The 24392-nt window shown below is 44.6% G+C and overlaps 1 protein-coding gene across 8 annotated transcripts in view; it reads right to left on the bottom strand.

Moving 5' to 3' along the window:
- Positions 1-244: 244 nt before the first annotated feature.
- Positions 245-24392, bottom strand: part of LOC133497488 (cytoplasmic dynein 1 intermediate chain 1) — a 49393-nt gene continuing 25245 nt past the window's right edge. For 4 of the 8 annotated variants that reach the window (XM_061813386.1, XM_061813407.1, XM_061813403.1 and 1 more), the window contains 10 exons: positions 23116-23290; positions 22933-23032; positions 22730-22855; positions 14794-14940; positions 11890-12003; positions 11626-11759; positions 10505-10649; positions 7159-7299; positions 4874-4999; positions 245-2593 (listed from right to left, as the gene is read on the bottom strand). In XM_061813386.1, the coding sequence (XP_061669370.1) occupies positions 2483-2593; positions 4874-4999; positions 7159-7299; positions 10505-10649; positions 11626-11759; positions 11890-12003; positions 14794-14940; positions 22730-22855; positions 22933-23032; positions 23116-23290 (1319 nt within the window). In that variant the 3' untranslated portion in view covers positions 245-2482. The remainder of the gene's footprint in view (positions 2594-4873; positions 5000-7158; positions 7300-10504; positions 10650-11625; positions 11760-11889; positions 12004-14793; positions 14941-22729; positions 22856-22932; positions 23033-23115; positions 23291-24392) is intronic. The other 4 variants (XM_061813397.1, XM_061813431.1, XM_061813392.1 and 1 more) reach the window with 3 other exon arrangements.

Below are 24392 nucleotides of genomic sequence, written 5' to 3'. Positions count from 1 at the left end.
GCTGTGTCGGCAAAAAATGTCACCGTTGGCCATTTGGAGGAAATATTTTGTTTCCGTGAGATGTAGTGTAAACGTTCATCGTTATCACAATGACAAGTGGCAAACCTGACCTGATACTTTATTCATCCTGCGAGGGAAAATAAACATGACAATGTAAAAAAAAATCATGTGACTAAAGTGGACAAATGAAAAGTTCAGTTGAAATTGATTCGACACCGAACAACTGATCTCGACATTGCAGGGCTTCAAACAGAATGTTCTAGAATTAAAATGCCCCTGCATGTTATCTGCAGGTTGCTACTGAGTGACTGGAAGAGTCACAGAAAGACATAGAAGTGGACGACTTTGGACATGTATTCGTCCATTCATGGATAAAATGCTAATTTTGCTGTGTGAAAATCATCAAAGGAAGTTCAGTTGTTGTAATGAGCGAGGCTGTACCACGCCCAAGAGGAGCGTGGCCTGGCCACCGCTCCGAGCGGTTTCATCTCTGACACCTGTCGCCGGTCACAGCTTATTCACATGAGGCACTGTGATTAGACCAAGTATTTGTCGGTCTGCTACACCGTGTATATTCCAGTTTGAACATTACGCCTCTGCCTCGAAGTCCTGCATTTGGGTCCGCCCCCGCACCGGAGGTTCGTGACAGTTGTACAGTTCTAGTGAATTTTAGGTTCACCCCGACATTTCATCTCAAAGCCGAAAATCTCAAACCTTTTGTGATTGCGCGTAAACATCCGGGATGACTATATCGCATCTGCAGCCTAGTACAGAAAACCAAAGTCAAGTAATTAAGCAAGCATGCACTACTCGTGTATTATATGGAGGCCACACAACGCGTTATTTGGTGCTTCAGCGCAGGTGGTCGGGCTTCCCCCGGCGGCCGCCGCTGACCTCCTGAATAGCTCATTTGCTCGGCACAAAGCCCCGAAAGTCGCAAGGGGCAAAGCGTCAAAAAGGTGCGCTTGATGGTAATGACGGCACCGCCGATGATTGAGGCCATTCATGCATGAGTGGGTGGGGGTGGTTGGCCGCCGTGTCGTCACTGCCCTCGGTCCAGCAGTCACTTTGACAGTGGGCATTGCTCTCATTACCTTTCTATTGTCTGAAGAGGAAGAGCACAAAAGGGCGGTGATGAAATAACAAGCGTGCTTTTGAAGCGACGCGATGCGGACGCGCTTGTGTACTGCTCATTGTGTGCGGCAGACGTTCACGTTGAGCCACCTTGACCGCGCACGTGTTTCTTACAACGGGGTCGAAAGGGATAATTCGACCCTTCGCTGCGGTTGCGAGATCTCATTGGATCGCTGATGCCAAGACTGATTTGAAATAAGTGATCATTTTAGATACATGTCGGGGTGTATTGAGCACACTCTTGATTGCGTCTCCGCAGGGATGCCGGCAGGCTTTGGTACGGTTCAGACCGCGGGCTGGGGGCCAGAACTCCTCCAGTGCATAAAGAAGACTGCATGGGAAAGGTTTGCGGACGACGCTGCGGTGGGAAAAATGATTCCTTCGATCCATCCTGCCATTTATATAACCAAAGGTACACTCTTAAAATTTTGAAAATGGTTCTCAAACGAGCCCTCGAGGTTGTTATTTGCTGCACATTTTAGCCTCGACACTGCGAGATCATGGATGCAATTAAAGACGTGGACCACGCTTGGGCGAAGTAGAACAGAAATTGCGATGTCACTTGGACACGAGCTGCTGACGTTCAGTTAATCAGGACAGAAAGTCCGCACTGGTCTGTATTTATTGTCATCCCGCCACTTCCCACTGGGCCACGCTCTGAAATCACTCGCTCGTTCACGCCAGTCACAGTTGGGATGCGTTGAGCGCAATGCAGGACCCAATAGGCGACCTGCAATGTAATCGAGCGCATTACAAAATGTGAGAAACATTTTTTTTTTTTTGGCCCTCCACAAGCTGCAGTGCAGATGTGTACATAAAGTAGACACGGACTGTCTTTTCCCTGCGAATGAAATGTCTGCTTGTGTATTTATTCCCGTAGCTTCCAGTGTACAAATGCTTCTTCTGAGCAGCATTCAAGTAAAAGTTTGGGAGGAAACCAAAAGACAAGATGCTTTATGCATTGCCATATTTTAACTATACGGTGGTAGTTCATGATAGAATATGAAGCCAAACGCTCATATGTGGCAACCCACACAATAAAATCTCTGGAATGCAGCATGCAAGGAACACGACGTGAAGTGATTGTGACGTTTGTAAACAGTAAATGACTTTTTACACCAGTGCGAGGCGTCGGCACAAATCAGAAGGCTGAGTGGAAAGCCACTTTCATATATTTTAAACAACACCCAGAAAGCCACCTGCATGTACACGAGAGCAGAATCGGAACAAACGATAGCAGTAATAGCACAGTCTGTCGTACACGAAGGTGGAGAACCAACACAAGAGTGAGAAGCACGAGCTACACTTGACGCTGACAAACGCACACTTTGGGTCTTGCCGTCGCGCTCTACGAAGCCAGCTCCACAGGCCCCTCCTCCTCGCCATCCGCACGGTTAGCGCGGATCTCCATCAGCGTCCGGGCGAAGCGCGTCCATTCGTCATTGTGGGCCACCGACATCTGGGCGGAAACGTCATACCGGCGAATTAATTGCAGGCGTTCATCGATCAAAGTACGTGTCACGTCGCCAATTAAGAAAAGAACTCTACAAAATGCTTGATGATGTTTTAATGGTGCTGTAAAACTTGTTTATACGACGAAATAATATGGTAATATTGTAGATGAATCAAATGTGACAGTGTCAATGTCAATCAAACTTTTTAGCTTTTCGAGATACAGCAAGACTCACTTGTGGTTTCTTTAATTCTCCTTAACAATGCACAATAAATAATTTATTTTTGAAAACCTTATGAATAATTGAAAACATTTGTAATCGCCCTCTTTAATCACTATAAAAGTTCTTTGCACTTATGCAGTGGTAGCTTCCCGTATAAGTACGACAATATTTATTTTCATGCTGTTTCTTCGCAAGCGACACACCGACCGACAAACGAAGGCTAAAATTAGCCCGCGCTAAAGCGAAGTCGAGCTCACCAGAGCCGGAAAAGCCCGCCCAGCTAACGCGGGTCCGAGTACAGGCGGGGGCGCTCGGAGGAAGTCACGTGGAGGCGATTTACAAGAACGTAAAAAAAAAAAAAAGGAACGAGAAGGGGGATCAAACACACCCATCCATAACACTTGCGACATTTGGGTAAACACGCAAGGGCGAACAGGCCGAAAATGATCCCTTGCGGTGTTTGTGGAGGTTTTTACTGCAGCGTAAAGGACTTGATATTTTTAGCTCTTTGTGCATGTCTTTCACCAGAGGACTGAACATACATGAAACATCACAGGAGTCCAGCGTGGACAGCAAACACGCAGCGGACGCCTCATGAAGTCACCGAAATGTTAATTCCCCACTTTGTCTTTCGGCACACGTTGGCATCGTGACGTGTCATTAAACAGAGCGCAGCTTGCAATTTACCACTAAAACTTATACAGACGAAAAAAGTATTGGGATGTCACCGCGGCGTACGCGAGGAGAACAGCTTCCTCTCTTCTGGGAAGGATTTGTAGAAGAATTTGGAGGTTTTTATTTTTTTTGTTGGAATTGTTGTCGCTTCAATTGGATTCAGAGGAACATTTGTGAGGTCAGAACTCGCGAGCGCATGAGAATGATGGACAGCTCATCAGTCACGCCATCTGTCTCTGACTGGCGCAGGCATTTCTTAAAAACCGAGCCAGAGAGGGCTGTTTTATTTGATTTATTTATATTTTACGCATCATTTTGCGGAAGTAGTACTCTCTGATCATATTCACAGTTAAAATAATCAAAAGGGATTTTGCAACTCCCCTTTCATGTTGATTATCTATTTTTGTTCATCTTTGTATGCCAGTGATGTACGGTATAGTGAAAGGTAGAATGATGAAATGTGCTTCTATTAGTTTTCAGAATGTACATAATTAATTTCATTAAAGGGGAAATCCAGTGGTTTGCATTAACAATGTATCCAATAAGTCATGTAATATGTAGTCTATCTTGACTATGTGATGTTAAATCCTCTCTCATTTAAGACTGTTTTATCGACAATTATGAATTTTCACGGGCGCTGCCATTTTTGGAAGTCACATGACCTACATGCGCAGATGTGACATGTACCGTGCCGTTCCAAACGCTGGATTACAAGGGACCCCGTTATGCTCAGTGCTGATTTCTCGAATTTATCCTCAACTGATGATGAAATGGCAGTATCGGTTGATCGGGAAGACAGAGGAATACTTCCATACGGATTTGAACCTGTGGCTGTAAATAATGCCGCCAAGCGGCAGAGCTCATCTTACGGCGGCATTATTTACAGCCACAGGTGTAACACACCCGAGCTCCGCTGAGCAGCTGTAAATAATGTTGAATATTCGGATGGTTCTTTGGGCAGAATGACGCTGAGTCTGGCGAGCTCGCGACCCGGCCGAGCGACCTCCTGCCTCGGCGGGAAACCAGCTCACAGCTCCGCCACTATGTATGGAACGATTCCTCCATCTTCCCAATCAACCGATACTGCTATTTCTTCATCAGATGAGGATAAATCTGAGAAATCAGCGCTGGGCATAAATGGTGTCCCATGTAATTGAGCCTTTGTTGCGGCACATAACAAGTCACATCCACACATATAGGTCATGTGACTCACATTCATGGCAGTGCCCCTGAAAATTCGGAATTGTCGATAAAAATCTTCTCAAAACACTATTAAATAAGAGGGGATTTAACATCACATTGTCAAGATAGAGTACATATTATATGACCCATTGGATACATTGTCAATGCAAACCAATGGATTTCCCTTGTAAGTTCACGATGAGTACCTCGCCAGAATCGTAGACCCAGACTCGGCCCTCCGAGTCGCCCACAGCCACTTCCTTCCCTCCAGGCGACCAGCGGACTCTGTTGAGGGCCGACGCACCTTCAATAGTCACGCTGGCTGTTGGCACCTAGCAGACAAAACATTTTTGCAACAGTCTTTACACGTGTACGAGATTAGGCGTCGTCTAACGAAGACGATCACGCTGAGACGTTCTTTTTGGAAAAGGGGCGGGGCTTGGATCGCGCCTTCCAAATGCCAGGAAAGCATCTGAAGGCTTTCCTTATAAAGTGTGACATGTGGCAGGCGAGTCTGACACATGTCACCAGTGGAGACAGAGGCCTTGGCATCATGTCGACACACACACACACACACGCTGTGCTGCCGCTGCCTCTGCATATCTGCCACCGAGTATTTAGAGCGCCACTAACCACAGACTGGCTGCCATTAGCCCGCTTAAGTCCGCAGCGCCGGCCAACCGGATCGGAAAAGAGCACTTTCAATTGACTGTATATAAATGTGTGTGCGCGCGCCCGTGTGAGAGAGTGTAAATATCTGCTGGAAATGAGAACCAGGCGCTCCGCACTTCTCCGTTAATGTTATTATGACTGTGTGTGTTTAATATGATGCCAACAATGGGAGTCTGTTGCTATTAGGCCCTGTGCGTGTGTGTAACCTCTGTATATTCGTTTGTGTGTGTGTGTGAGAGCAAATGTTTCTCATAAAGCACATTGTTAGGCGAGTTAGGTCGCCGATAATGAACTCTTCCTCTGTCAAAGAAAAAGCCCCTGTTGAGGGAACCATGGGAAAACCGTCATCTGCGAGCCTTCTGCAGGCGATCCCCCAGCCGCCGAGATGACGTCATCTCGCGTTTGCGTTTGAGAGTCGAAATCGGTAAGGGACGGGACGCGTGTGACGTCTTTTCAAATTATGAAGCAGCAAAAGTAGCGGCTGCGTGACACGGGAGAGTGTGTTCGCCAAGAGAGATTGCTGAGAATACTGTTGGTGTTGTTTCCATGGTAACCCGGAGAGACGAAGCCTCTTTTATCTCTGCTTTTAGTTGGGTAATCCACACTGCTATGACAAAGGATGCCCCCCCCCCCCTTTAGAAGTTTAAATGGGTGACATTTTGGATTATCATAAAAGAGCTGTACCACATCCTCATTTCTGCTTCATAGAAGAAAAAAGGAACTAAGATTATAGGATTAATTGTGGGCAGCGTGCCATATTTGGGACATCATGATTTTCACGCATTATGTCCTTCAGTATATCAAAATATTTAAGTGTTTTAATTTGAAGCCATAATTTGATATCAGGAGATGATAACTCGTCGGTCAAAGTTAGCACGGAGTTATTTCCCTTTCCTTCCTGAACCCAACATGACTGCCTCAAGTACACATGGAGCGTTTTCCAAGAGAAGAAAAGGAGAAAGGTCAGTATGCAACCAAGTTTGTCTCAAAAATGCTACTCCATCAGTATTATTAATGCGTAAGTGTTGTTCTAGAATACGAATTAATTAATAAACCTCTCTCTAGTATGTACCACTTCACAGAACTGATAACATACTCATCCGCGATAGGGTACATCTTTTTTCCCCTTTGTGTTATGCATTAAACGATAAAGAAGTGTAATTTCCTTGATTGTGGCCTGTTAGGAGATCACCTTTTATCTCAATAAGGCAAAAAATTGCCACCCTGCCCACAAATGGGGTAAAACAGCAAAAGCACTAACCCGGGATCAAATTAGCCAGGAAGTAATTTAGCATGCAAACTTCACATTCTGAATGTCGAAGACTCAAAATTGTCGAGTTGTTTGTTTACACGTTCCCCGGAGCTGGACTGCGACCAGTCTCACCTTAACGTTTGCCCAAAGTCAGCCCAGATAGGCTCCATTTTACCGTACCCGCACTGAGATCACCTGCTAGTTCTTAACCCCTGAACTCCTCATACTACTGTATTTTGGTTGTAATCCGAGTACGAGGGGCTGTCTGTTCTCAGGGCCGAGAGGACGGAACGGGGCGGCGAGGAGCTGAGGTTGCGTGAATGTTGTACAGCGGTTCGCAGGAATGTTGGGAGGGAGCCGGGGCGAGTGGATGTCACCCGTCGTGATTTAGAGCGAGGGCTTGTGGGAAACGCCCACGGGGGCGACGAGGGCGGGGAGAGCGCGGGCGTTTGGCGGCGCGGTCCAGGTCGAGGCGCAGCAACGGGCCCTCGGGACACACGTCAACAGAGAGAAAAACACGCCCGTGATGACCTCCGGTCGGCCATCCGTCACGGAAAATATGCACACCTCCGTGTCGTTGTTGAGGTTCCACAGGTCGAGGCGGCCCATGCCGTCCACGGATGCAAAGATGGCGGGGTGCACGGGCGACCACATGACGTCATAGACGTAGTCGGCGTTGTCCTCAAATGAGTACAGAGGCTTGTTTTGCTGAAAGGGATCAGAAGATGTTTACGATGCTGCGAAACAGCTGTAAGAGGAAAAGAGTGAGTGTTCAGGGTTAGAGTATTTGACTGGCTTAAAACAGGCCCCACCACCACCCAAAAAAAAAACGCAAGACAGAACGGAGTGAGGGAGTGAGTGAGCGAGCGAGCGTCAGACAGAGTGGCGCTGCCTCAGCCTTGGGGCCTGTCTGGGTGCACAGCCTAATTAAAAAGCCTCGCACATTCACGCAGTGCCATAAAACCGCTGGGAGAGATGAAAGGGAGGGCCCCCCCCCTCCGCCCCCTCCCAACAAGGTGTACCGTAACCTCACCACAACAGCTGTCTGAAAGAGCGATGGAAAGAAGTGGCGAATGGGATGAGGGGGGAAAAAAAAATGCATCGGGGCGGATGCTCGCGTGATACGCTCCCGGAACAGTGAGGACACTGTAAATAAAAGAAGGAATATTTGGAATTCCTAATATTCCTAAACACAAAGACAACTGTTGTTGCATGGTTTTAACGACCCAATTAAAGACCTTTCATTCACTAAATATGACCGCTTTAGTAGTTTGCAATGTTTACATATATTTGACAGAAACGTATTTATACACTATGCAAGTACGGTGATTTCCGATGATTTATCACGGCATTTATTAATGCAAACATCCTAAATCAGTGGTTCTCGAACTTTTTGGGTCCAGGGAACCACTTCCTCATCTTTACGCCAATTATACATAATTACCATGTGGGCCCCGAAATACCCCGGGAACAAAAATATGAATCAACATGACCTACGGTCAATGCGGATCCCTTCCATTTTTCCTCATCAGCACACACAATTCCCAGAAAATGACGCGAAATGTCAGCTCATCAGCGCGGCTTTAACACTTTCCATGAATTCCATTTTGGATGCGCTTGTAAGAATAGTACGCACTTTCCTGGATTTTGTTGATACATATCTTTTGCTTGTAGTCACTGGCGGTTTAGTGGTTCAGTGGATTCAGTTCCTACGCAGTGGTGGTGTGGACGTGAGGCTGAACGGTTGTCTACGTGCTGTGCGACCGACTGGCGGCCACTCCAGGGCGTAGACCGCCTTGTAACCAAAGTCAGCTGTTAAAGGCGCCACCTCCCCGCGACCCTGAAAAAGCGAAGTAGATGGACGGATGGATGCGTTTTCCCTCCCCTTTACTGATGAGGGTTTACAAGATTTTGGCCTGCTGAAGGAGTCAAAACATCAATTAACAGAACACGTGAGATGAATATAATCCTCGTTTACTAACAGTAAATAGTTAAGATATCTTTTTGGTGTTTTGTATAGTTTTAGTGAGTTTACAAGTCTTAGAAGACTTAATCTTAAAGTGTTACTTAAAGAGGAAATCCAGTGATTTGCAGGAACAGTGTATCAAACAGGTCGTGTAATATTTACCGTATTTTGACAATGTGATGTTAAATCCTATCTTATTTAATAGTGTTTTGAGAAGATTTTTATCGACAATTACGAATTTTCAGGGGCGCTGCCGTTCTTGCGAGTCACATGACCTACGTGCGCGGTTGTGACGTGTACCATGTTGCAACAAAGTCTCAATTAGATGGGACATCATTTATGCCCAGCGCCGATTTCTCATATTTATCCTCATCTGATGAAGAAATACCAGTATTAGTTGATCGGGAAGATGGAGGAATATTTCCATACAGATTTTAACCTGTGGCTATAATTAATGTTGAATATTCGGATGATTCTTTGGGCAGAATGATGCAGCGTCTGACTACTCAGAGGCCTACGCGCAGGACATAAGTGCGTTAACAAAGGCCCCCGGGAGCTCCGGGCCAGCAGCCGTGGATGGTTCTTCGGATGGGAATGACATGGAGTTTGACGAGCGAGCTCCGGCGGCGGGCCTTTAGCCGAAATTCCAGGCGGCGGAGGCCGTTAGCCCCCTGACACCGAAGCTAGGCTAAAGGCCTCCGCTGCCACCAAAGATCGGCTCATGGCCTCCCCGGACATCGAAGCTCAGTTCGCGGCCTGCCTCCGGCGGCAGTGGAGGCCTTTCGCCGAGCTTCAGCGCCGGTGGACGCCTTTAGCCGAGCTTCGGCATCCGGGGTTAACGGCCTCCGCCGCCTGGAAGCTTAGCATGACCCATTGAATACACTGTTCATGCAAAGCACTGGATTTCCCCTTTAAGCCTTCTGGTTCCCGTTGTGAAGCAACCACAACTCATGTATTAATACATTTGTTTTGAAAAAAGTTTCATAAATATATACGTCAGTGTCAATCGTTCAAATATAAATCTGTGTTCTATTTTACGTCAAACCTCAGTAAAGATCGCCCGACCAGATAGGAAGTTCCTAGGAACGCTCAAGCGTCACAATAACATGTCATCAATCTCTTTCAGTCGCTGAAGACGTTGGCCAAAAGAGTTCTTGTTATGCATAAACCATTTTCCCAGTCAGCTGCCTCCACAATTTCAGAATCCCGATGGTTATAATAACCGCGGCATCTGAACCCGAACAACGTAATGTAAAAAGCATTAGCGGGCTGCTATTTGAAAGCCCTCTTGATGGAGACGCGGACCCGAACGCGCGGTTGCGTGTCGTACTCCAGTTTGCGGAGGCTATGATTGGTGGGTGGAAGGTAAACCCTGAGGGATTTTTAGGTAAGCAGTGGGAGCCTGCTTGAGGTATGTCAAGGGATCGGTCTGCACACACACACACACACACACACACACACACACACACAGGTTTAGGTATTCTGCATGCCCACATACAAATATGGATGGAATAAGGGGTAAAAATGCATTCCTGCGGTGCCCTTCACGAGGAAAGGGAATTGGCAAATCCTGAGACATAACACGACCGTCTTGATGGAAATCTGCAGAATATAATCCGTGTTTTTCTTCTGCGACCGTTCACCTGCCGAGTAATATTAATCTTCCAATGAACAGTATATATTTCTACCAGTGAGATTTTTTTTCACTTTTCACCGCAAACCATAACAGTTTCTAAAGTGGGTTCAGTTTTTTTCCCCCCCTGCCACAAAACCAACCCACTTCACTATTTCCACTCTTCCTCCTCTTGTTTTTCAGGAAGTGATGTCATCGGCAACTTTTAAGTTGCTCAACCAAGAGTTGAGATATAACCATACTATCAAATGCTATGTTGCCAAAAGGAACGTTGGGCCTCAACGGAATTTTGACAAATGTTGGCAAATACCAACCTTAGTGCTCCAAAGTTTGACCGTCCAGTCGAAGGAGGAAGTGATGAAAAGGTGGGAAAAGTCCACGGTGCCCACAGCATTGTGACAGCTGATCCCTGTCACGGGGCCCTGGTGGCCCTCGAACATCTCGCAGATCCCTGCCTTGCTAAATGGGAGGAGAGATCAACGGTTACACTCAAAACTACAACCACCTGTTGTGATCTTGTGGGCTGCTATACGGCGAACAAAAACAGAAATGCAACGCTTGTTTTTGCTCCCATTTTTCAGGTGATGACCTCAGATTTGAGACTCAAAAATCTGTCGAAAAGCCGCTAGTGAGCACTTGTCAGGGATAATCCGTCCATCTCACAGGAGTGGCATATCATGATTGCACAGGCGTGCTTTAGGCTGCCCACGATAAAAGGCCGTTTGAAAATGTGCATAAATATGCGTTCCGTCCAGAAATTTTCTGATAATCAACTCACCTGACTACGCAGTTGACCCGTTGACTGTCTTTTGAACGGCATTGCATGGGTAAGAACAGAAACTGAAGAAATGGGACTTTTTGCCAATTTTAAAATTATTTTCCATAATTGTTAGAAAGTCTATCCATCCATCCATTTTCTTTGCCGCTAATCCTCACAAGGGTCACGGGGAGTGCTGGAGTCTCTCCCAGCTGTCAACGGGCAGGGGGGGGGTACACCCTGAAGTGGTTGCCAGCCAATCGCAGGGCACATCGAGACAAACAGCCACACTCACAGTCACACCTTGGGGCAATTTAGAGTGTCCAATTAATGTTGCATGTTTTTTGGGGGGAATGTGGGAGGAAACCGGAATGCCTAGAGAAAACCTAAGCAGGCACGGGGAGAACATGCGAGGGATTGAACCCGGGTCCTCAGAACTGTGAAGCCAATGCTTTACCAGCTGATCCATGTGCCGCCTGTTGGAAAGTCCTTTTCACAAACGTACCAAATATGACTGCTAAATTTGATCCAACTTTAAATGAAGTATTCCCCTGGCTCACTCAGAGGGTTACACATCTGTTTTCCTCAGTGAGAAACATGTAGGAGAAGTTAAAACAATTTCAAACACTAATGTATTGTGGTTATATACTGTGCGTGTGTCTGTGCGTGTCCACCAACCTGCCGTGCCTGGACGCCGTGTACACAGTACCTTCCTCACTACCCACTACATAGTTATTGACATCTCCTGTAGGGAACGCCATGCTGGTCACTGCCACTGGTTTGGATTTATTGTACACCAGTTCCATACTCTCCTACACACACACACACACACACACACACAAAAAAAATTAGACATTGCAAAACACAGCATGAATCATGCGTGTATGCAACTTTCCACCTTGTCTGTGAATTTATTTGATTTGACTCTTTTGTGTTGCGTACCTGAGGCTGGGAAAGCATGTCCAGACTCCAGGAGCACATCCTTCCGTCTGTAGACACGGTGATCAAGTTGTTGGCATTCTGGGTCCCCACCACGTTCACACAGTACACGGGGTGCTATGCATACAAAGCTATGTTTAAATTTCCACACACACAAAAAAAAAAATCATCTCCATGTTCATAATTATTCATTGTGCATGAACGTATATAAATACAGAGCCCCTAAAGGGACATTGAAAAAAACAACTAACTAACCGGTTTCTCATTACAATGAGAAAGTTTCTCATCACAATGAGAAACTCATTACAATGAGAATCTTGCTCGTTACAATGAGAGCGTCGAAAAACAGCTACCTAGGAGTTGTAGCTTATTTACCTGCTAGAGGTAGCTTCCTGCGTTCAGGTAGTCGTGGCTTATTTACCTGCTAGCGGTAGGTTCCTGAATAAGGAATAAGGGTCTTTTATACATGCACACATACAATGGACTAGTTACTCATTACAATGAGAAAGTTACTCATTACAATGAGAAAGTTTCTCATTACAGTGAGTAAGTTTCTCATTACAGTAAGTTACTCATTACAATGAGAAAGTTACTCATTGCAATGAGTAACTTACTCATTACAATGAGAAGCTTTCTCATGACAGTGAGAGTGTCAAAAAACAACTACCTATTGGTTGTAGCTATTTACCAGCTAGCGGTAGCTTCCTGCGTTCAGGTAGTCGTAGCTTATCTACCTGCTAGCGGTAGCTTCCTGAATAAGGAATAAGGGTCTTTTATACATGCACACATACAATGGACTAGTTACTAATTACAATGAGAAACTTATTCATTACAATGAGAAGGTTTCTCATTACAATCATTAGAGAGTGCCGAAAAACGGCTACCTATTGGTCATATCATATTTACTTGCTAGCGGAAGCTTCCTGCGGTCAGGTAGTCGTAGCTTATTTACCTTCTAGCGGTAGCTTCCTGAATAAGGAATAAGGGTCTTTTATACGTGCACACGTACAATGGACTAGTTACTCATTACAATGAGAAACTTACTCATTACAATGAGAGTGTCGAAAAATGGATACCTATGGGTCACAGCTTATTTACCTGCTGGCGGTAGCTTCCTGCGTTCAGGTAGTCGTAGCTTATTTACCTGCTAGAAGTACCTTCCTGAATAAGGAATAAGGGTCTTTTATACATGCACACATACAATGGACTAGTTACTCATTACAATGAGAAAGTTTTTCATTACATTGAGAAACCAGTTACTTTTTTTTTTCATTGTACCTTTAGGTGCTCTGTATATAAATGATACAATAAGTGTAAAATTTGTATATAACGTCTGTTGTGGTGATGTTCTTTTTAACATTCTTTTCAAGTTGTAGCAATGAAAATCTAAGAAACAAAACAAAAAAAAAACAACCTCTACTATACTTTGAATCTCTCCCCTTCAAGTCATGACATCATTCTGTACTTGGTAGATGTAGCAGGCTCACATGTTCAGTGCACAATTTCCTTTAAATGGCCTCTACATCTGGTTACATGCGCCGCTGTGCAAATCCACAGGAGTGTGTGAAACCATAATGTCGTTACTGGCTAGTAATTGATTTGTGTCCCGGGCCACACAAAGAATCCTTTCAGCAATCAGCACCATGCGAAGCCGCCCGCTCTCGCTGAATGGAGAGGACAGAAGCGAAAACCTCATTATTCAGCGGCCACTTTAGGCCGACAGCGTGGTCGGCACGGCGTGTGTATGTGCGTGTAGCTGTGATTATATAGGACTCGTCCTGATGATGTTGCCAGTGTTGCAGTACTGCATTTGGGGTCAGCCGTTTAACGAGGATCAGAGAATGTAGCGGAGCTTCTGAACTGTCTGTTAAGTCACGAATTGGACTGGGTCACTCGTGTTTGTGATTCTATTGTGAAAAGTATTTGGAATTTGGAAACATATTTTTAAAATACATACTAATGCCAAATGGAGTGTGGTTCTGCAGTGCCGTAGGAATAGTGGTTAGCACAGTTCTGAGGTTTGGGGTTCGAATCTTGGCACCGTTTTCATGTTCTCCCTGTGCTTGGTTAATTTGTATTTTTGTTTTTTCAGCTTCTGCCCGCATTTAAAAAATGTGCATGTTAGCTTCATTGAAGAATCTAAATCTGGGGTGGTTTGAATGTTGGTGCTTCAAAACCCACGTGCGACTTTGGACGGTTTGTAGATGAGGTTTGAAAAAAAAAAAAAAAGTATAGAAAATATGGACAATTATTCATTTTAACAAAAAAAAATGCATTTTTACATTTTATAGTATTCATACTGAATTTAAAGAAAATAAGTGACAATTTAATTTTAATAAGATAAATGAACTGTTTAATTAATAAATTAACTGGGAACTGTTAAATATCCCAATATATGAGAAAATAACTAACATTAATTTTATAGTCATACTTTATTTAATAGATTATTTAATAAGATTTATTTGAAAAAGTGAACGTAATCAATTAAATGATGCAGCAAATATTCTAAGATTTGATCATTTAACTGATTCGTGGGACAGCGTAAACAACAGCAAGGGCCAAGTGGCATTTTATTTTTTTTGCAACAATACCACCCAAAACTTAGCCTGTTTAGAATTAGTTCAAATTATCTACATAAAAATAAAATAAAATAATAAAATAGTCTATTTTGTGTGAAAATCAAATCATCCATATTTGGATTTTCTCTACCACTCATTTAGGTCGCAGGTGACTTCTTGCTGACTTTGGGCATGAGGCGGGGTGCGGAACATGAAATCTCCCGAAAGGAAAGTGCTAAGATTTGAATCCAGAATCTCTCGACTGTGAAGCAGATGTGCAAACCACTATTCCAAGATCCCTCCAAATCTAATAATCATTAATTTAATTGAAAAAAACAAAAAGACTCACGGTGTGCGCAGCAGCCGACAGGGGGGTCCTCTGGACGGGGGTCCGCCTGTGACTGCGGTTGTCCCAGAGGACGATCTGCCCCGAGTAGGTCCCCCCCACCACCAGGTTGGGATGAAACCTGGCAAAACCCACCGACACCACCGGAGACTGCAAGGGAAAGTTATGATGGTGCGACGATGTTTTATGCGAGAAAAACATAAACCACTCAGTACATGAACAAAATACTTAGCACACCAAATAACATGTACTTCAGTAATGATTCCATTAAAATGTCATCAACTAAAAAACTGTCAATTTTTGACAGTTTGAAAAAAGGCTTGTATTGGTGCCCTACTTTTGATACATAATACTTAAATTAATGCAATGACAGAGGAAAAAGGTGACTCAAGACGTTTCTCTCTCACTGATGCACATAATGATTCGCCGATGTGACAAAATGCAATGTAGTGGCGATTGGTATCGAGGTGGACTTATTGAATGTCACAATAAGAGTCTGCTATTGGGAGGAGGAGGATACCTGGCGTCCGTTCTTGTCCATCCCTAGTTCACGGCCTTATGTGTATTTCATTTTACTTTGGATTCAAGTCAGCGATTCATTCCCGTCGCACTAGCACGGTCAGCTTATTGAGTCCAGATATGAACCAGAGAAGTGTAACGCGGGTTGTAGCGTGAGGGAGGAGAAACGATGGAAGTCTTCACGCTGGGTGGCAGACATGACGAGACAGGACGGGAGGCCGGGGAGATGATGAGTTTGGCCGCGGCGAGGAGAGGAGAGAAGGGGTGACGCTGAGGCGGAGACCGGACAAAGAGGGGAATTGTAGTCCGAGGTTTCCTCAGCCGTTTCATATTACAGCATCAAAACCCCGGCAGCCACTGGAGCGCTCACTGTAGCCTCCATCGTGACGAGCGCACCCTCACCCCCACCCCCTTCAAAGACACACCATCCCAATGCTGTGTTTATTGCGTTTGGGTTCCTCTTCACTGCTTTTCCCCCCCTTCAGGCTTCTGCACGCTCTTGCCAACACTCCCGTAGCCACCGCTGTGTCTATTCTTAGGGAAAAGACACTGCAGCATTGCACGATTGTACATACGTGTCAGCACGCCGCAATTCAACATATTCATGAAATAATACAGCTCAGCAAACTGGAAATACCAGCATGCGTTGCCGAACAAAGCTACAGTTTCTTATCTTCGGGATACCCACATTCATTCGAGTCAATCTAAACCAACTTACAATTAGTCAGGATGTGATTTTCATTCAATGGAATGAATTCAATGATTAGAAGAACATTTACTGTCGTGAAATCCCAGTTTCAAACCATAAAAGAGCTTCAAATGTTGGCTCTATCCGTCCTGCCGTCTCCCGATCCCGACCGCCGAGCCATGTGCAAAGCAGCCGACTCCAAACCCGAGTACATTTTGTAAGGGGGACTGGAAAAGAAACCAGAAGGAAAGCAAACACTCTTTCTCTCTTTTTATGGTTTCTTCTGAAGAGTCCTGGCTTGCAGAGGAATGGCGCGGGAGTCGCTTCAGATGTCAGGACTCAAAATAAACTCGACTTCTGCGGTGAAAATAAAGTTGCTCCAAAGCCGGCAAGGAGGCCCTCTCGCAAAAAGTTTATTTATACAGTTTGATAAGGACGGGATACGGCTATATTGTCGGCACAACCGAAGTACAACCAGTTGCGAGCTATTATTGAAATCGAAATGTTTTAAACATTACGGCTACTGTTGCGGCTTTGCATATCAAGTGCGATGATAGTTAGCATCAAATAAATGCACTATATAACCTCTTGGTATTCATTATTAAAAATATCTATATATACTCTGTAGACGCTTCCCTCTTTAACATTTTACACTTCTTGACATCCAGATTTGAGATAAGCTGTGGTTGTCTGTCTGGTTGCTGTTTGATGTCCGCAATGACTCCATCATAAAGTCAAATCTTCCCCATGGAGACAAACGACAACAATCGTTGTCTTTGTTTGAAGGACCGTGACCAGTTTCCGAGGTTAAAATGGACCCCTGAGTCATCTCGCGCGTCAGTTGCCCCCCTATATCTAAAATCTCGGTTGTCGGAAGGATAATTGAGGATTTGTCGAGCTTTCACACCGAAACCGATTTGACATCAATCTGGGAATCTGAAACAAATTAAAAACTGGGCAGTTTTTATCCACAGCAACAGCCTCGAAAGGTTGTGCAATAAAATATCCCATAAAATGTGTCACCATTCTCATCCTTTTTACGTCAAAACTTGAAATATGATCCAGTCAGTGACAAAAATGCTAAATCAAATCGTTAACCGAAAACAGCAAAAAAAAAAATTTCATCCATCCATCCATTATCTACCGCTTTCCTGGGTCGGGTAACCCTAATATCATATATACTGCATGTGAAACGATCCATTTGCCCCCCACGATTAGCCCGCTTGTGATTTAAGTGTTGGATGACACTTTAAAGAGGATTCCCAATCCCACCGTCGTCATGTGGGAAATGATGAATGAGTGAAGTTTAAAGATGTTTGTTGCCTTTCACTTCCTTTCTTTTTATCAGCACCCCCCCCCATCCCACAGTATTGCTTTGAATCCATAATTTGCATCGATTAGCATGCGCGTATTTTTACAGTGTAATATTCTAAAATCAGCAAATCGTTCACCTTGAACTCCTCCGTGGATTTCTATTCATCCATCTGGACACACCGGCAGCACATCTGTCTAAATAACACCTCAACAACTCTCATATGTGATTGCTTGGCCAAATCAGGCCTGACATTTCGCTCCCCCCCAAACACCATGTGGCCCTCGTGGATGATTCTCATCTCGCATGCAGCACGGCTTGCCACCCCCCATGCCCCTTTCCCCACGTCAACTTTTGACAGACAGGATGTGAAGGGCGCGGGGAGGGTGACAGGTTGCAGGGTAGCGGCAAGAGTCACGGCCCCGCATGTTAAACTTGAGCGGAATTGTGATTTTACTGGAAGGCTGTAAAGGAGAGAAAAAAAAAAATGAAATCTTTCCCGTGGACTACACAGCCAACAGAGCATCCTGCTACCTGCCACTTGGGCTCACAAGTGCTTCTGACAGCCCTTATTATATTAACGGGAAGTGTTCTGTTAAGGGTAATACTCACTTGGCGCGCCATGATGAAAGATGGCATCCAGTGAAAGATTAAGGAGAAATAAAGGACTGGCAGAGAAAAGAGCCCTCCCTCTTTTGTTGCCTGTATTCTGAAGTCAGCTTGCAGAGTCAGAGATGGCGCAATAGTGCCATGGGGGGCGGGGAGAAGTCAAGTGGGGGCGTGCAGACAGTAGATAAGTAGATCCACACCTCCCCTTCTGACCACACTCATCTGGTTTCCACTCGGCCTTATCAGGACCAGATGGGTGCGTCTTCTTCTGAATCCCACCTCCCCTGACTTTGCTCGTTTATGACACCCCACAGATTTTTGTCACTCTGCGGTTTTCACCAAGGAAAGAAGAGAAAATAGCAGCCGCACTCCATTTCTCCAGGCAGAGAATGCAAACTTTTAAAGGCTTCTCTCCAACCGTTCCTTTATTTCACATCATTTTTTTGTTCTTTGTTGCCACACATCAGTTGCATGAAAAATCTTGAGTCCTCGCCTGCAATCTCCCCACAAACATTAATTATTTGTGTAGTAGAATTTCAGTATTATTATTACTTTTTTTTTTTTTGCTGGTTACGTAGTGCGCATTGTGAGGCCGCTTGTTTCTGTATACATAATTTATAGGGCTCAATCATGACTGTACCATGGGCGAAAAAACAAAAATATTGAATATTGCTGCAGCACTATCATCAGGGCCGCCGCGGGAAATTATCCTTAATTTGTCCAAGGTAGTATTTATGAAATGCAAAATATATCTTTATGCCAGCGACATACTGTGCCGTGAAAGGCGAAACAATTGCAATAAATATATGTTGCCATTCATAAAACAATATGCCATGAATGACTTCTTGTGAGCTCTGTGTTCAATTATACTGGCCCAGATTTCACACGCAGTACATTTTTTGAGAATGTTGAAACAATATAATCATTATCTCAGTATTTTTTTTTTTTTTATGTAATGGATTTCTCATAACAGTAAAGATTGGGAAACTGCAATAAATCAAATGTCATGGTCCTCCATCATGGCTACGCAGAGGTTTTTGGGCCCCTCTCAGTTCTTTTTCTCTCTGCTCCCTCCTCGTCACTACACATGTTACGGACATTTTAAAGACACATGGGGAGATGTGACACATGTAGGCATTAAAACGGAAAAAAAAACCCGTCTTGAATTTGATATAGTATGACAGTAGCGTTGGGGGTTGTTATAGGGAACGGTTTGGTTTTGGGGTGCAGGTTCAGCATCGGTTTTAAGTCAAGCACCCAATTTAATGTGGAGTGACATTGCTTGCTTTAGAGGCCCGTGTCAAGTTGCAAGTTTGGACCGAACCGGGATGGATTCGATGACCACCAATTGGCAGCCTCAGGTACACATCACAGTCACCACATACAACACAATAAGTCTCATAAATAAGCAATATTGTTGTGATATAAGACTGGTGTGTACACAAGACAATACTAATACTTTATCTGGATCTTTATCCAAATTGAGTACTGCTTTCGTGCACCACCCAATTTTTACTTTAAACAAGATTCCTAAATGATTAATAAACTATCAAAATAGTTTTCTGTTAATTTGATCATTGATGTGTTGCCGACTAGATGTCATTGATTTTTTTTTCACTTCTAAACCCCACACTAAGATGACTAAGATGCATTCTAAATTGCACCAAAACCAACCAACAGTTTTAGCACAAACAGGTCTAAACGAGACTGTTTTTGCATTTCTGTGCCCATGCACTGCCTGTGCAGGAAATATCGAAGATTTGACCTCACCAAAAACCTCATCTGAAACACGAAACCGTCTGTAAGCCTAAAACAATAAAGCCCCCACTGCACCAGACCTCAACCGCAAACCCCAACGACTCAGCACCGTCTTTCTTTTGTATCAAACCCCTCCCCGACATACGCACATTTATAGATTTTAGCCATCTACCTATCCTTACGCCAGATGAGAAATCCTTTTGCGGGCAAGTCTGGGTAAACAAAAAAATGGCTGAAATACCGCTATAAAGCTTCTCTCTGAGCTCGCCAACCCCAACAGAGGGCCTGCCAAGCGAAACCACGCCTACGCCCATGCGTGTACTGCGTGCATACAGTAAACTGTAGGTTTGTTTGATCGGGGACGCCTGCATGCGAGAGATTTGTTCCTCTCTTCCTTTTAGTTGAAGGAGGGTTAGCGTGCAGTGCAAATGGAGGAAGAGAGGAGAGAGGAGGGGAAGTTTAGGGGTACTCTGTGGTTTGGGGGCGGCGGCATGGCACAACATTAAACATTTAATGAACATTTTTAGCTGTAGCACCATGGCACTGTTTGCAAAAAGTGCCTGGGCGACCTTTAACCTGCCATTAGTTACCAGGGGGTCGTGCTAAATATGTAGCAATTTTTGCCAAAAGGAAGAGAAAAAATCCATCCATGCATTTTCTTAACCGCTTATCCTCACAAGTGTCTCAGGAGTGCTGGAGCACATCCCAGTTGTCAACGGGCAGGAGGTGGGGTACACCCTTAACTGGTTGCCAGCCAATCGCAGGGCACATCGAGACAAACACTCACAATCACACCTAGGGGCAATTTATTGTGTCCAATTAATGTTACATATTTTTGCGATGCGGGAGGACATGCAAACTCCACACAGGCGGGTGCGGGATCAAACCTGGGACCTCGTAACTGTGAGGACAACGCTTTCCAGCTGATCCACCGAGCCGCCCGAGAAAAAAAAATCCTTTTCTGAAATATGTAGTAGATACACTTTTTTCTTTATGGGCCACAAAAAAAGAAATGTCGGAGACGAACTGGCCGGTATATACATGTACATTCCTGTGGCTCGTCGTCTAAAATGAAACATTAAAACATGCTTATAAATCAGACAGCAAATATGGTCCAGGAAGTATTATCTTGCACTGTTTTTTGTTTTTCTACATCACGGCTCCATTTCCTGCACAGATCAGTCACTTGGCCGCACATTGTTTCTAAATATCTGTCAAAACTAAATGGACTTGCGTTCCGCAATGCAAAACACATTTGTATCGAAATTTGAATGGAACAAGCCTGTAGTCCATCCATAAAACCACATACAGTAGATTGTAGCAGCAATATGAATTACAGGGCAGTGAAACAATGAAATGTTAAATGACATGTGGGAGTAGAATGGATAACTTCATTGTGAAACATTTGTATGCAGTGTGCAGTCCGCGGGGCGGGGGGAGAAAAAAATATGAATACGGGCATAGATTTGTGTGGGATCAATGGCAGCGACATTGATACTTTTTACAGATCATTTCCATATTGACACTGCTGTACTTGAGGCAAGTATCATAATTGGGAAACACAGGAGTGCTCAGATCAGACCCAGCATCAGTCTGGGTGGGCCAACACTCACACATGTGATGGCGTCGGATTAGGAAGTGGTAGCCCACATCATTTTACTACCGAGAACTTTCTGGAAGGCTTCGTCTGTCTCCTGGGAGATGTGAAGCCCCCCCCGCACCCACTCATCAACATAACATCTCCCGTTTTCTCGGTGTCACTTGCTGTTAGCATCATACCTGTCAATGACTTTCCCACCAGAAAGAAAAGTTTCCTCTCTTAAAACCGCCCTCCACCCAAGTTGGTGTGTACTCAGGTTAATCATTTTTATTTTTTATTTCTTTCGTGTATTTCACAGCCTACATACGGCCCTGGTAGCAGGTCTAGTTGAAGTCGTAAACTACAAAATTTCTTCTAAGCTTGGCCCTCGTTATACAAACCCCAGTTCCAATGAAGTTGGGACCTTGTGTTAAACACGAATAAAAACCGACTACACTGATTTGCAAATCATGTTCATCCTATATTAACCCTTTAATACAGTACAGTATTTAATGTTCAAATTGACTTTGTTTTTGGCAAATAATCATTTACTTAGACTTTTATGGCTGCAATATGTTTTAAAACAGCTTGGAGAGGGTCATGTTTACCACTGTGTGACATCACCTTTTCTTTTAATAATATTCAATAAATATTTGAGAACTGAGAACACTAAATGTTGAATTGTTGTACAACTTCCACTGTTCAACAGTCTGGGGTTTCGGTTGTCGTATTTTAGACTTTGTATTAAAACACGCATTTTCAAGACAGATCTGCTCTGCAGGCAGGCCAGTAGAGTACCTGTACTCTTTTACTACAAAGCCACACTTGTAAAAACGTGCAGAATTTAGTTTGCCATTGTCTTTCTGAAATAAGAAGGGGTGTCCATGAAAAAGAGTTCTTGGACAACAAAACACTTTTCCACTTTGCATCAGTCCCTCTTAGATGACGTCAGGGCCAGAGAACCCGGCGGCTGGGTGTTTTTATAAATGGTTTGCTTTGCATAGTAGAGTTTTAAATTGCACTTACAGATGTAACACTGAACTGCATTTACTGACATTGGTTTTCTGAAGTATTCCTGAGCCCATGTGGGGATTTCCTTTATACGTGGATGTAGGTTTTTGATGCAGTATCCGCTTCAGGGATCGAAGGGCACAGGCATTCAATTTTGGTTTTTGGTCTTGCTGCTTACATGCAGTGATTTCTCTAGATTCTCTGAACATTTTGATGATATGGACCGTAAATGATGAAACCCATAAATTCCTTGCCATTGTATGTTTAGAAACATTGTCCTTAAACTGTTTGACTATTTTCTGTCAACCTCACAACTTCAATGGAAATGTATATTATAAATATATAATTACACTGAAGTAAAAAAAAAAAAAATCTTTATTTTGTAGATATGTTATTATTATGATTCATTATCATTAAATATTTTACACAAAGATGGGGGAAAACTGTGCGGTGGAGCCGGTACCTGACAGTGAAAGATGTACTCAGGCGTGGCCTTTTTGAATTTGATGTTCCAAACCAGGGCAACGCCGTCCGGTTCGTGGGGGGCATCTTCGTTGTTGTTGTAAGAGGCAACGAGCAACTCAGGATACTAAAGACGGCACGGATATTTCATACCTGGCATGGTTTTAGTTTCTAATGATAACAGAGGGGGGTTGATGGGCTCACCTGAGGGGACCAGTCAAGACAGGTGACAACACGATGTTTGGACCAGTGTTCATCGTAGAAAAGTCGCGTGAAAGACAAACTGGAGCCTCCAGCCGAGTCTCTGGGAACACACAAAATGAAATTCCATGAGATGAATTGTCTAGATGCACAAATAAGAGCTGATCAACGCTACTCCATGCCCACCCCTCCTTGTCTTCCAGGGCTCGACCGGTGTAGTCAAAGAAGATGTCGCCGCTTTCGGCCAGAGCTCTTTCCATCACCCGGATGCTGCAGTCGAAGAAATTCTGAAACTCGGACGAGTGGAGGATTTGCTGCCTCTCCTCCTCCGTCAGCTCCCTCAGCACAGGGAAAGAGCCTGCTGGTAGCAACAATTGAAGTTCCATTATTTTTCAGTATTGATGAGTAAAATGATCAAGTTTTTGTGTGAATCAAAATATACTTGAATTCTGATTTTAACATCTTTCACTATAGACTAATCATAAATGGATGTTTACACTGTAAAAATGCTTTATCACATAAAAGGACAGAAGTAGGAAGAAACTCAAGCCATCATGGCTTCCTGCGAGTGTAACTAAACTGGCCCAGATTTCATACTGTGTCAATATCCATCCATCCACCTTCTACCGCTTCTCCGGGTCGGGTCGCGGGGAAAGTAGCTTCAGGAGGGATACCCAGACATCCCTTTCCCCAGCCACTTCTTCCTGCTCTTCTGGAGGGATCCCGAGGTGTTCCCAAGCCACCTGAGAGACATAGTCCCTCCAGCGTCTCCTGGGTCATCCCTGGGGTCTCTTTCCAGTGGAAACATGCCCGTAACACCTCACCAGGGAGGTGTCCGGGAGGCATCCGAATCAGATTTCCCAGCCAGCTCATCTGGCTCCTCTCAATGCGGAGGAGTAGCGACCTCGACACGGACCCCCTCCCAGGTGACCGAGCTTCTCACCCTATCTTTAAGGGAGACCCCGGACACCCTTCGGAGGAAACTCATTTTGGCCGTTTGTATCCGGGATCTTGTTCTTTCAGTCACGACCATGGCTTCATCAAGACGTGATCTCCAGCTCCCTGAGCTCTCCAAATCTCTCCAAATCTGAGACTATGGTCTTCAGTCGGAAAAGGGTGGCGTGCCCTCTCCAGGTCGGGGATGAGATCCTTCCCAAAGTGGGGGAGTTCAAGTATCTTGGTGTCTTGTTCCCGAGTGAGGGAAGAATGAAGCGGGAGATCGACAGACAGATCGGTGCAGCGTCCGCAGTGATGCGGACTTTGTATCGGTCCGTTGTGGGAAAGAGGGAGCTAAGTCGAAAGTCGCTCAATTTACCAGTCGATCTACGTTCCTACCCTCACCTACGGGCATGAGCTTGGAGATGCTGATTCTCTTTTGTTTGGTGGTGTGCTGTGCGATCTTGAGAATGTGTGCCTCGGCTCACTTAAGTTTGGGAGGCAAGTGAAAAACACAACATCAGGCC

This window comes from Syngnathoides biaculeatus, chromosome 1 (genome assembly GCF_019802595.1).
Source record: "Syngnathoides biaculeatus isolate LvHL_M chromosome 1, ASM1980259v1, whole genome shotgun sequence".
NCBI classification, from domain to species: Eukaryota; Metazoa; Chordata; class Actinopteri; order Syngnathiformes; family Syngnathidae; genus Syngnathoides; species Syngnathoides biaculeatus.
Note: the sequence above shows the minus strand (reverse complement) of the source record. Positions and strands in the feature narration are given on the sequence as shown.